Source organism: Strix uralensis, chromosome 4, assembly GCF_047716275.1.
Source record: "Strix uralensis isolate ZFMK-TIS-50842 chromosome 4, bStrUra1, whole genome shotgun sequence".
NCBI classification, from domain to species: domain Eukaryota; kingdom Metazoa; phylum Chordata; class Aves; order Strigiformes; family Strigidae; genus Strix; species Strix uralensis.
The window spans coordinates 32,177,766-32,192,286 of record NC_133975.1 but is presented as its reverse complement, the minus strand read 5'-3'; the positions used below and the strand labels follow the sequence as shown (position 1 = coordinate 32,192,286).

The 14,521-nt window shown below is 38.0% G+C and overlaps 1 protein-coding gene across 5 annotated transcripts in view; it reads left to right on the top strand.

Moving 5' to 3' along the window:
• DLC1 (DLC1 Rho GTPase activating protein) overlaps positions 1–14,521 on the top strand; it is a 254,089-nt gene that overhangs the window by 137,895 nt on the left and 101,673 nt on the right. Inside the window, exon 1 of one of the 5 annotated variants that reach the window (XM_074866285.1) lies at positions 13,093–13,278. The exons of the other annotated variants lie outside the window; for them this stretch is intronic. Within the exon in view, the coding sequence (XP_074722386.1) occupies positions 13,164–13,278 (115 nt within the window). The 5' untranslated portion in view covers positions 13,093–13,163. Of the gene's footprint in view, positions 1–13,092; positions 13,279–14,521 lie in introns of those variants that run through there. 5 annotated transcript variants of the gene reach the window in all.

The window sequence follows — 14,521 nt, the reverse complement described above, 5'->3', positions numbered from 1 at the left end:
GGGCTACTGTTCCTAATGGGGATCCCCACCATTAACATCTTTTCTTTCTTGCCAGGAGTATAAAGATCATGTAACCGTCATGTAGAGAGAGCTCTGCTGGGAACTGTAAAAGCAATATGTGTTTACAGTAACACTAGACACCGTTTCAGAGTCAGCATCTTTTGCCCAACAGGAATCCAGCACGTTGGTTCTTGGGCAAGGAGGAGCAGAATGGACCCAAGGTCACATGTGCTTGCTGCTAACGCTCAGTTCAGTTTTTTGTTTCAAGTTTCAGCTTCACACTTATCTAGCCTTTTTTGAGCTTCCTTGCTTGGTAGATGCTAGGAGTTAGCAGCTGGTATGCCATTATTTTTCTAAGAGAGCTCCTTTCATGGGGTAATTGTCACTGATAAACTGAATATAGCAATTGCAAAAGTTTGCATGACCTTCTCTGTGTTCCACACATTCCTTCTTGTATTTACACACCATGCACAACAGTGTGAAAGTCACAAGGAAAAAAAGTCCCTTTTTCCATAAAATGGTGCAGAAACATCTAACCTTCTCCGGAATATGAAGTTTTGCAACAAGCATAAAGTTAGACATGACAAGTAAGCAGGGCTTATGGAAGAAATTTAAGAAATTACAATATTTTAAAAACTGGAGATAACCTAGACTTCCTTGGTAAAATAGAAAATATTTAATTTGAAATACATTTACATTTACTTCATATTGCCTCTTAGACAAAAAAAAAACCATAACTACTAAGGATCAAAATATACAGGGGATTTTGGTGAGATATGTTTAATATTTCATAAGTAGGTATGAGAACTATATATACACCATGTTTTTGGTTGGTGATCAGTAGTGCTTTACTGAAAACATTGTAACGAGGGCATGTGCATAGATGCCTAAGATGTGTATAAAGGTCTTAATTTGAACTTAGAGTGAAAACACTTTTTCTGCAGTCTTCTCACCTCCAAAGCATGGTAAGCTTTAAAAAGGGCATGATTCCCCTGGATGAAGACTAATAAAAGATCTTTAAACTTGCAAGTCTGAAATCCAGGATCTAACTAATATAACTTTGATCTAAATTAATTTTCTATATCTGACAAGGACATATCTGAGACCTTTTTTGAAAGTTTATTCAAAATGCTACATTATTCTTAAACCTAGCTGCCAGAATGTGTTGTTTAGTAATTTGATTATCCAGATGCTGAAATCTTACAGTTCTCACGCAGAGGAGGAAGTTTTCAACATCAAAAAAAGTAGTAACTGAATGTAATCCTATTAATTGAAACTCAGAGCTGTCATGACTTTGTAGGGACAGAGCCTTCAAAGCTTGTTTAATATTGAAGACTTATATTAAAACCTGTTTTTTAATTGCCCCTTTGGTTTTTCTTATGCATTTTCATATACAGTATAGATTAAGTTTTGACCTTTTGAAATACATTTGATTTATTTCTGACTTTTATGAACAGTTAGCCAAGCTCAAATTTGTTATCAGTATCCTGACAGCTGCTCATTCCACTATCAAGTCCAAATTTCAAACAAGCAGTCTAGAATCAGTCTTTCAAGAAGAGTACACCAGAAGGGTGTACTTCCTTGTTGTACAAGAGTACAGCATTTTCTCCTATAATTTATGGAGGAAGTTTTACTGAATGTAAATAAGGATTTTATTTTGGCCCACATCCACAATCTTTCTTACTACTTGACTAAAGGGTAGTATGTTTGGATTGAAAAAAACTTAGCAACATCCTTGTAAAAATGCCAACCTTTCATATCATCTTTAAAGAATTTTAATGTTTCTCTTTAATTTGGTTCCTTATACGTAAAGTATTACAGTGTCATTGACATGAAAAAAATCTCCTGGTTTTCCTTCAAATGTCACCTAAAGACACACTAATTCTATAGTAATGCCTTCAGAAAGCTGTCAATAGGAGCAAAGAAAGCTGAACTGATTTAGCCCATGAAAAAGCATCCATAGGGCGTCTGCTGTTTCAGTTAGCCTTTCAAGGCTGGTAAGGCTGAAGTTTTGATGTGACAAATTTTATGTCTGAATAGCAGGTCCTTTTTCACAGGGAAGGGGTAGCAGGTTATCAAGGGGTTGCAAAACTTTCTGAGCTAAGTAAACCTACTTTCAGGGTCAGTTCTTTCTAAAGAGGGTATGAACTATGATATTGATATATGCTTCCTCTAGTATTATATTCTGCTCATTCATCATATTAAATCTTGCTATTTCAATTTTGATCTTGCTAACGGCTACATTTAAATATATACTATATTGAGGACTTGCACCATAGCTGATATATGCATCCTTCTGTTTTACATTTGCACAGGTTTTTTTCCTTGATTTTGTACTCGCATTTATTTTGTCTTTACATAAACTCCACAGATTAATTAGTCCTAGTTTGGAGGAAAAACATTACACAAACACACAAATACAACACTCTCTTCAATGTCAGGTCAGTGTTTTGAAACCTCGTACCACCTTAAACACTTCCACGCTTTTCTTGGTGTGCTCACACTTTAAATACTTGTAAGCTGTTATCATTTCTCTCCCCTTGCATTATTAGCTGTCATTTGACTAAGCAGAACATGTTTTAATCTTTCCTCATAAATTAAACTCTCCAGCCCCTTAATCATTTCTGTTGTTGTTATCTGAATTCCTTCAAAACTTGTTGACATCTTCATGGTACTGGAGAGTCTAAAACTACATGCTGCATTCAAGAAGGGATTAATTTGTGCTAAACGGAGTATATGTGGTTGCTCTTTATAGAAATACCAAGAATGTAAAGAATAGTTTTTTCTACTATGTAGGTAAGCAAAATACTTAATATTATGACTAAAACATCAAGAATAGTAAAAAAAGAAATGCCACACATTTTACCACGCTTCTCAGTCGAACGTTTGAGAGATATATCCTTTCACCATTACTGCAATACTTTTTAATAAATATACCTTTAAAATATTACTTTAATCTATCAATCTCAGGTATAGGCTTTGTCTTCTTGTTTGTTTGCTTCCTCAACTTCTTTGAGGAGTGTTTTATTCCCTTCTTCCACTTACAATATTTTTCCTAGGAATTTCTACACATCTACTCATAAATATTAAGTAATTTCTCCATTATTTCACAAGCTCTTTGTTTCCCTCACCCCTTCTGTTATGAAGAACTTAAAGAAACACTTGTACTTACTTGTTTCTAGTGTACATAAAGATTTGTAAGTAGGTTTTCTGTGTATGTGTTGCTACTGCTATTTTAGATATTCATGTTTTTTCAAGGCCTAATTTTGATTATTCCAGAACCATTAATATCTTGCATTGAACCTGAGTACAAGACTCATATTTCCTATTTTAAGAACTGTATAAATTCAGTATTGTAATAATGTGTCTGAAAATTTTTTCACCAAAAATAAACAGAATTTTAGGTTCTCCTGTGTAACCCACCTCATCATCTAGATATCTTTTTAACAACAAATGACTATAGTATTTTCAGAATGAAGACCAGAGCAAATAATCTTAATTCAGACCCAGTTCATATGGGAATACCACCATATGTCTCTTACTTTTCAAAATTATTTGACTTTACAGTAAAACAATATTAGGTCAGATATAGACCTATTGTAAAAGACAGGTCAGGGTGTCAGCCCTACAAACACAAATTAAGGTTCATGATTTCACCTTGGTTTTGAGTCTGAGAAGCGCACAGTTTGTTAAACATTATAATGAAATGCCCTCCTGAAGCAGGGAACTTGCCAACCAGTAGCCAATCTCACAACCTAAAAGTTAGGCTAAGTACTGCTGTATCTTACCCTATCAGCCTCCTGGTCCCAAAACCAGCTACTTAAAGCTCACTGTTCTTCCCCAGCCAGCCCTCAATAGCAGTGTAGTAACCTTGACTCTAAGTGAAGACTTTCCATGCACTGTAGTGATGCTACAGAGGGCAGATATGCCATGTCTAAAATCAGATGCCGGCAGGAACAGCAAAGTGCATGCAGATGCAATTTTGGCTAATTAGCTGTGAAGTAAATTAAATAAAGCTATGAAGGAATCCAGTTCCTAGAAAAGCAAACCAGTGTCTCATTAAAACCTCTAATAGTGTTGCTAACTTCATGGAGTAAATATGAAACATTAACATCTAATAATGTTAGCTGTAGTTTGAAGTTTCCTTTGTGTTTAAGGTATGCTGTGTACATTCATCATTCATAAAGGCTTTATTATGGATAACAATGTATCTTTCAGTTGATATGATGACTGCTTTAATCTTCAGGATAATTATGTTTGACACTCCTCATAAAGCTTTAATGCATCTATGAAACATTAAGCTTACAAGAGATGAAGAGAAACATTAAGATTCTTTATCTCTTAAAGATTAGGCACTAGAACTTGTAATCAGCAGTTATTGCAGGACTTCAGTTGAAATAACGAACGCCAGAAGAAAGACATCCTACAAAATAACACACAACACTTAATGGAGTATCAGTTTTTCTTTTTTATTTAAAAAAAAAAAAGTAATATAATTGTAACAAATATCCTGAAAAAAAATCTGTTCAATACAAAGAAGACAATTGTTTAAAATTATGTTTATTCTATTCCAACATTTATTTCAGTCCATCAGAGCAGGACATAAGGAAAGTTTGCACTTGCTATGTAATAGCTGAATTTTAATTGCCAAATGGAGGCATGAAATTAAAACTACACACTTGCTCTCTCCTCCCCTTGCATCTCTCCCTCTGTTACTGCCTTTGCTTCACAAGCTGTGTATACCAATTTCCCTCACAACCCCAAAACAACTTTCTCATTCAGTTTTACATTTGATGAGGGATCAACCATCTTCCACCCTTTTGTGAGATGAAGCAGTGGGGTCAGTAAAAGCCCAGGTGAGATGGGTTCTGTCATTCAGGCAACCTGTTGCGGGGCTGGCAGCAGCCCAGGGTGTATTTGCAAAGACTTCCTGGGCTGTATATATCCCAGGTGAGAAGATATCTCCTAAGCTGTTGGTTGCTAACATCCAACATTGCAGAACTGCTGTGAAATAGCTTCTCGGAGGCTTGCCAATGGCTACAACAAATGGACTTTCAGAAAGATGAAAAAAGGAATATGTCTACAAAAGCGCACATCCCCATACCGAAACATTATCAAGTATTTAAGGAAAACTTGTTAGAATTTTTCAACATTAGGAAAATAACATATTCTTTCATTCATTTTTCCCAAAACACTGGATTTAAAATGAACATATAAATAAAGCATCTCAAAGAAGTTATGGCACAGACAACTCCAGGACAAACAGTTAAATAATGGCAGATACCAGAAACTGAAACCCGGAGTCTGAGAAGTTAGGCAGTGTTAAAAATAAATCCCCAATCTAACTACGTAAATGAACATTTGCATGAAAATGGAGCAAGGAGAAGTTACCATTCACAAACTGTCCAACAGTGCTTTAATTAGTGAAATCTTTAAATCTATTGAGGGTCTGTTCCAATAGCTATCCAAATGTTTAGATTCAGTTTGGTTCCTACTTCCTATGTCAGTGCTTCCTATGAAAATTCCAGTTTTTCTCCTGTCTTCTCTGCCACTGAGGCCACAAACCAGCAATTCAGGGAGGGTTACATCCTGCTTGTCTTCCCCATGACAAACAAATCTTCTGTAGACACTGTGTTTCACAGTGCTGCAATGGCAGCAGCAGGCATGAGAAAGCGGAGGACAGCTCAACCTCTTTATATCACTTAAAACACACATTACACAGGGCTGTACTAATGAAGATGACTTACATGAGCCCCCTAAACCTCACTGAATCTTCTTAGGAATGAGCTCTGTCCATCCTACCCTGCAAATACTGGGACTTTTTCTTTGGTTTAAAATTTCTTGCTGCTCTTTGATCTCTCATTCAGAATGATCTCAGTCTGTACTCTGAATTATCGCCCCGTTCACCCTCTGACTTAGGTGAGGCCGGCTCGCATAACACTCCCCACACTCCAGTTCTGCTCACTGCTCTGTACACAGACACCAGCCAGCCACCACTAGATTATTTTAAACTGATTGAATCATGTTTTACAAGAAAATTGGTTTTATTCACAATCAGTCTTCATGTCAGTCATTGCAGACAACTTCAAAGACTTTGTTGTTTTAACATCTTCTTAGTATTGTGCCATTTTGTACAAGGGATGTCTAAAGAGGAAGACCTTTAATCCAGGGAACTCAGCATCTTAGTATGACCAGGTAAACACAAACAGGAGCGAGGGAAAGAGAGAGTGGGCGAGAGAAAAAATAGAAGACAAGGAAGGAAAATTGCTAATTATGAAAGAAAATTACAGAGACAGAATTTGAATAGGGAGTAACAATAGGGAGTTGTTTGGGAAGTGTTGGGCTGTTCGGTTTGGGGATTTTTGGGGGGATTTGCAATTTTCTATTATTGCAGTTTCACATACAGCCACATTTGCATTTCCACTGGAAAGAAAGATGTACCTTAGGCCATCTGTCTTATTCTATGAAATTTTATTCATCCTGCCCTAATCCGACTGATGGGACCACTCAAGCTGTAATGTATTACTCAGTTGACAAAAATATATCCCAGTATGGGCCATTTGCATGTCAGGTCACTGTGAAGGAAGAAGAAACAATGCTGTTTATTACTATTTTGCTGTGGTAAAACATAACAGATGGCTAATGTTGAAAACTAATCTCAGTTCACAGCTTACTGCCATCAACTATTCTGTATGAAAGAGATATAACGAGAAAGTTGTACAACTCAGGTTAGGTATTTGGAAGTGTTTGAACACCCCTATAGATTAATACTTCCATAAACCTCTCTGAGCAGGTGCCTCACATATGGCCAAACAGAATGAAGCTTTAACACTTCATTTCTCATTTGAATTTTAAACTATGGCACCAGTGTTTACCAATGTCACAATTTTTCTCATTAACATGCAGTATTTCAGAAAACAGTTGGCAGCAGGGGCAAACTGGGTTTTCTAATAATGTAAGGATAGTTTTTAACCAGTTACATCAGAAAACAGGTTAATAAGGAACAATGTACATTTGAAACTGGAAGTATATCTTCTTTCAAGTTATTCAGTTACTTATTATTTTGTATTTATGGCTGTGATTAGAAATGCTTTCTGCTTTTCTGTGTTGGTTTATTTATTATTTTTGGAGCACACAGTGATAGTGAGACAGCAGTTCAGAAACAACCAGATAAGCTTACACTTTGAAGTGCACAGAACTCCAGTTAAGCTATGGGGTTCTTCACAAAGTAGGGCCATAATCACACCATGAAGTTTGCTAAATATTGTTACTGTGTATTTAGGTTCATGTTTCATTTGAAACTTATAAATGTATAATAGAAAGCTACTCTATTTAGTTTACATAAACCCATCAGCATGTACTTATCACACAACAAAAGGCAATTAAGGTAGATATTTTGACAATATCTTCTCAGTGTTTCATCAGAAGTCTTCAATGTTTAGACACTGAAAAGTCCATGAAAGCAGCAACAGGTCAAGTCCTTCCACCTAAAGAGGCATGGGGAAAGCTGAGCACTGGAAAGTACTGCATAGGACAAATTGCCCAGCTGTTTGAACCCTTTCAAAAGGACACCTATGTGCTAAATGAAACTTCTGAATATTTTTTACCTTATCTGATCGAAGAACAGAGATTTTTTTTTTTAAACTAAATCAAATTGAATACAGATGTGGCTTTGTCATATCAAGCATTTTGCTGAGATTTGTCAAGCTTCTGTTGCAACTCTTCTATTTCAACAAAGTACATTTTATTTGCCTGTCTTTCTGTAGGAATTTCTCTAAATCTTTACAGTCTCCTCAGATTGGTGGCTGCTTCTTGTCTAAAGATCTGATATGTATCAGATTTCTCACATACTGCAGATGTTGCAGTACCAGATTTTCTTTTGGAAAGCAACACATGTCAAAGTCAAAATTCAAAGGACTCCTTTTCCAGTCTGATCTCCTAGAGAGTTTTTGGAGACATCTGCTGAGAGATGAAACAGTGACACATGCTACGTGCCCAGCAGGCATTTTTAATTAGACCTAAAATTTTAATTCCAAATCATTCTTTTGTTTTGTGATACTTTTGGAGAGTTATGACATTACCTTTCTGTTTCTGTTACAAGGGAAAAGATGGTTGCATGCATCAGATCAGGCAAGCTGCATAGACCACCCAGTGGAGATGGTCTGAATTTGCTATACCATTTGTTGCAGACCCTATGGAGGTCACAGCAAAGCTCAAACTGGCAGCGTGTTTAAAAAATTATGTGTCTCTGACTGGCTATGCATATTTTGGATGCATACATCCTTCCAGACTCAAGGGGCCAGAATCACAAGATGAACCAGAGATAAACATGAGAATTTGCACATTCATAAACACTCAGGAGGGAAGTTGATGCATTTTGAGCAAGCCTGAAGAGAGTGAGGCTTGCATAACTGTTTACTTCCTAGGAGCTGGATGCTGCCAGAACTAAAAATGAGATCACCATTCCCACCCATCCTAGTACCTGACGCATTCTGTCTGCTCTTTGCCTTAAAGAGGAAAAAGGATCTTTAATGTTATCTTTGCAGACCAAAGTATGGACAGAACCACTAAGGGACAGAAAACAGATATGTCTGGCAAGCTTAGATCCTTCAGCTTGAACTGCTGAAGAGCAGTAAGGTTATATGGAATTAGCCTCTGCCTTCTGGCCTCAGCTGGTTTAGAACAATGTGTTTAAGAATGATGAGCAGCACTTTACAAGTAGATCCAGTCTTGAGGGGAAGATTGAAGAGGCACAGCTTTGCTTACATTAACAAGACATTTCAAAAAAAATTTCTGAAAAATTAAGTGGGAGAAGTCAGTGACTGCAGTTGAGAGGTGGGCTAGGCCTGGGTAACAGGAAAGACCCTGTCCTGGGAGCAGCAGTGGCAAGGCTGATCTTGGCTGCTGGGAGTGCTGGGAGGGCAGGGCTCAGCCCAGCTCCAAGCTGCCTCAGCAGGCAGGTAGGGATGTAGCCCCTATAAATATTTGCCTCTGGAATTCTGCAAAGACTCTTCCCTGGGCATGCATGCTACTCTGCACGTGTGTCCAGCCACCTCTTTCCTGAGGGTGTACTATCACCTTTCTCCCCAAACACTGACTGCTGCATTCCCCTCTTGTCAGCAACAGATCACTCTCCTTCAGATTCCTGTCATATTATTTTTAGTTCAGCACTCATCTTTGTTGACCCAACCAGTTTACCTTTTGAGCATAAGAATTTCTTTGGGTTCTTTTCATCTCAGCCACTGAACAGAAAATACTGAATAAAGTAAAATAAATCTGGAAGATAGCTGGAGTATTGACTGCACCATGACTGTGATCACCACACAAAACCTGTGCCTGCTGGTGATCTTCCTTAAGTTTCCAGACATAGTGAAGCCAAGACATAGAGCTGCATCATAAATTGTACTTAGATGTTGGTTGGGGGTTAGGACTTTGCTTATTTTTTGCATGCATTTTGGTTTAGTACCTGTATACAGCTAATTGAATTGTAGATGTATGGAAAGGTGCATAGGCCATTTCCCAGCTAAAGGAAGATATTTGTTTTCAGGAGATTTTCCAGTACATTTTCGAATAGAGCAGCAAAACATTTTGCCATTTTCTTTGAAAACATTTTCTTTGCCAGTCAATAATCTCACCATTAAAATGTTTTTCCTTAAATGTCATTCCCAGTGCTCCAATTTAACTATTTGTTTTAACACCTTTCCCCATAAATTAATCTAGTGCATTCATTGACAAATATCAGAGATTCACCAGCTGAGGTCTGTACAAATGTACTTGGCATCAGTGGCATACTCTCTCAGTTCAGACTGTGAGCATGAGTTTACCAGAGAAATGGAGAAAGCTTTTCCATACAAACAATCCGGAGGTAACTGCAGGCGTGTGATTCAGGTAGATGTCTCCTCACAAACAGCTACATCTGCAAGGAGAGAGGGAATATGTCTGAGCTGAAAGGCAAAATATCTCTACATGAACAACTATTATTTGGGCAGTGGCATTTCTCCAAACACAGAGCCATGTTTGGGAACATGGGAGGAGCTTGCCTGAGATGCAGTGTAGAGCTCTCAACATGAGTATCAGATAATGGCACAGCAGCTGTGGCAGCTCAGTAGTTTTCCCCTGAATGCCACAGGTGTTTCCCAGCACAGAACTAAGAGCTGCTGCCACCGTGGCCCTGCTGCCACCAGCTGCCAGTATCCCAGCACACTGGGTTTTGTGAAAGCCTTTTCAGTATCTTCTGGGTATTGAGAAGTCCAGACCAAAACTGAGTGTATTGTTCCACAAGGGGTGTTACTTAAATAATACAAGAATAGAGACTGAAGCACAGCTCTGCTCTGATGCCCCCTTTTAACATGATTTAAAAATAATTTTATACTTTCATATTGCATGGAAAACTCCCATGACCATAGCAAATGTCGTGCCTCTCAAATTTCCTTCTTTGTATATATTTGCTTTTAACTGTCTTCCTCGTTAGATCCTTCAGTCTATGCTTTTATAAAATTAATGTCCTTTTATTTCCTGTCCATGTTTCTAGCATATCTATACCTAATTGTTTTCCTTTCCATGGGCCATTAAGAATTTTATGACATTTAATTAAATTCTTTACACAATCTTACTTAGATTAACCATTTTTATGTGTTGTAACATCAGACAAGCAGACTACCTTAGCCATCTTCCTCTGCTTTGTTACAGTTTATCTTTACTCCTCCTTTGCTCTTTATTGGGTCATTCTGACATCTTTCAGCCCATTTTGTTGAACTGGTTGCACCAAATCTTTTAAATATTTTGAGCTGTGACATATCTCCATGTTTAACAGAACCTACCATAACTCTCAAAGAATAAAACCCTGATCAGCAATGTATATATTGGTCTTTTTATTTTTAAATTTTAAAAAGTTGGTTTAGCTGCTAAAGTGAATAATGGTGGGTGTGTTTTTATTGACATTTTAGCCTGGACCAGGCATACGCTCTTGAAAAGGATCTCCCAACTCCGCTCTTTGGTTCATATCTCCAAGTAGTCTTGGAGCATGTGAACTGGATGGCTTTCAGATGAAACTAAGCCAGAAGATGCACCCTGGTAATGCGCCTGTGATCTCCAACTCCTGGTGAGGATTCATTCAGTTCATGAGACCCAGGTAGACCTAGTTCAAAGTAACCCCACCTCGACATGTGTCAGAACCTTGGTACCATTTATTTTGCTGATAAATCCACTCTTTCTGGGCCATGTTGTTGGTAACATAGACATAGCCACTGGTAGTTAAAAATCTGCTGAGAATGCCTTATCCCTTATTGCCTTCTGTTCTCCTCTGACAGTGGTACTCAGCTGAAATATGGAGGTATACACATTCAGCTCCAGATTTAGATACTGCTTACTGCATCCTCATTTGAAAATGAACTAGCACTCTTCTGAGCTGGTCACTAATAGAAACAATGGCAGATGTCACCTGAACAGGGTGTATGTGTTTCAGAGTAGATAGATAGATTACACTCTGGTCATCATGACAGCATTTGCCTGTGTAAGCATCATCACTTGCTCTACAAGGAAGTTTTGCCAGAATAATTTAAAAAAAAAAAAAAAAAAAAAAAGAAAAATCCAACCACGCATTTCAAGAGTATGTAATCATACTGAATTTCTCTAGGCTGCTTCCTTCTCTATCCAGCCTCAAAAAGTAGGAGGGGTGTAATGAGGAAAGCAACCGCAAACTGTAGAGATCCTTTGTTGCTCTTGGTTTGTTCAAAGATGTACACAGGACATTAGTGTTTGCAGATGCTCTATAAAAATGAAGGCCTAGATGGGAAGAAATTATGATCTGCATTAAATAGATGGTGAGACAATTCTTACACTATTGGAAATCCCATAAACTTCTTTTCATTGTTGGAATGAGATCGTGATTTGTCTTAAAGGAAGTGAGGATTAGTGAAAATGAAGGGAACTGAGAAAGCACTGGAAAAAAGTTGCAACAAATAAGAAAGTGTGAAATAAATATCTAGTATAGAATTAGAAGAAAAACTGTTTTGTTCTTAGGAAGGAATTCAAAGGGAGTGGAAATTCACAGGCTGAAACTTGTGATTCTGTAATTTGATCTGTGTGCCAACCTTGGGAGAAGTTAATCAATCAATTTTAATGATAACATAATACTTCTCAGGAAAATAATGGTATCTGATTTTAACAGCTGTAGTTGCTACTCCACCTTGAATTAACATGAAGACAACTTTATTTAACAGTTCTTGCCTTCCCTGATAACAAAGGGGATCAGGTTTTTAGGCTGGGATCTCTCACCTCTTCACACATTACCATGCATAATATTAGGAAGGGAAGGAGAGTCTCAGCTACCCTTTTATTCCTCCTTCTCTCACTCAGGGAAGCCATAGGACACAGTAATCAGTTAAAAAGGTCAAAATAAGCAATGTCAAATGGCTTCATTTACTGTGACTATTAATCTCAGTTACATGCATAAACTTTTTATATATGGGACCTTATCTTTCCATACAGCAAAGATGTGGAGGCCTCATTCCCTCTCCTTTTTTCGTCTCTTCCCTTTCGCTCACATTTTTGTATTTCCATCCCTTCATTACCACATTTGGCATGAAGTAGTACATACAGGGAACTCAGAATCAGGCCCTATTTTGTGCCACAGATAGGGTGATATGCAAGAAAAATATGGTAACAAAATAAAATACCTGAACTGCAGATACTTCAAATTACTTTATCTCTTTTCTATTTCTTACCTTTTTCATGTCAAAACATGAAAGATTACCTGAAATATCAGTTAAGCAGGGAAATATTATCCTAATAAATGAGCATGCAAGTATGTGCCTGGTAAGTTATTTGATTAAACAGGAAGCTAGAATCCTATAGATATCCACAAATAAAGCCCCAAATCTAAATGACTGTATCGTTAGCTCATTTGTAAACTGTTCCAGATGTAAGATTTTGGCAGCTTTCCAGTAGGCTGGCTGCAGTCTGAGCTTTCCTGCATCCGCAGTGAGAACTGCAATGCCTGACTCTTCAAGAAAAAGCTCCACAAGGCTGATGACAAATTATATAAAGTAACAACCTGCCTGCCTGGCGAAGAGAAATTCAGACAGATATCCAGGCAAAGAATGCCCTTTTTCCTGGGGTCAAGCTACAGCCGTTTGACTCTGGATGCGTGATCGATCTGCATTATGCATCACCCAGTGAAAGCCCCTCTGAGAAGATCATTTAGTGATCATATCAGGGACTCCACTGCTAGAGCCTTGGATGTTATCTGGAAAAACACGAGAGACAGACGACTGGCAGGTGAGAAGGACATTACATAAGCATATTTTAAGATTCATAAGGGACCATAATCAATAATGGTAAATAGTGGTATCATTTGCATAATGTAGCAATGTTGCTTCTAAATATTTCTCCAGCCTTTTGTTTCTGTGTCATGTTACTTCAGTGCTATGCCTATGGTGGGACTATATGTGCTCCTCTAACTAAATAAGATAAACATCCATTAAAAGGAGCAGTGAATTTTGGTCTGATATTATGGTGCAAACTCCTCAGACTGAAGCGTGCTGAGGCATTTTATTTTGTTGTTAGGTCAGACCCTGTGCTTTACTGCTGTGATGTGCTTCAGCGAGTTGCGTTACAGAATGTTTTGCAGCCAAGGAGTGTGTCAGTTGGAATATCTGGGTTGTGAACTGAGTGATTACTGGTATTTCCTCTGGCAAGGATTTCAGTGCTGTGAGCTCCAAGTGAGTGTCAGGTATGCCAGAGCTAGGCTTCTGGGATATAAATTACCAGCCAACTATATGGTTACAGTTCACATTTTTATATTGACTTGCAAATACTCAAAAAACTCAAGGCAAACCATAATAGAGGGCTGAAGGAGAAGATAATTTAACTCGCTTTATTTTTCTCTTATGTTATTGTCTGTCTGTTAGATTGAATGATTCTCATTCACCCTGCTGGGGTTGTTACTTTTATTATTGTGGTATTTAGAGGTTTCAGAAAAAGCAGCAGAAATGCACAATGGGTGTGACATGCCAGAGGGATCACTTTGGTTTGTTTGTATACTTAGAGTGGGGGCGGTTTATCCCGAGGGGAGGGAAGGAGGGGGGAGAAATGTGAATAATGATAAGATCAAGGATGAGATGGCCAAGAGGCAGACCGTATGGCTCACTAATGTAAACTGAACTTTTACATCATTCTCCTGCACTTATGTTTTGGAGAAATAAGAGCAGCTAAGTGCATAACAGACATTTGTGATGGCGTGCTGATTCCAAAACTGATTACATCAGGTAATCAGTCAGTGAATGACCATGGCCTATAAAGAAACACAGGGACAAAAACGTGCTTTAAATTAGAGCAACTCATAAAAACCTTGTTCTGTCCACTGTGTCAGTGGCTGGATAAATTCTGTGCCTGTTCCCATAGACGGCAAAGGATAGTGAGTGTCCTGGGCAGGGGACCTCAGCTTTACCACTGTTTTACAGTAAAGCCTCATGATCACAGGAGATGGGGACATTACTTTAGTACTCAGCAGTTAGTCACA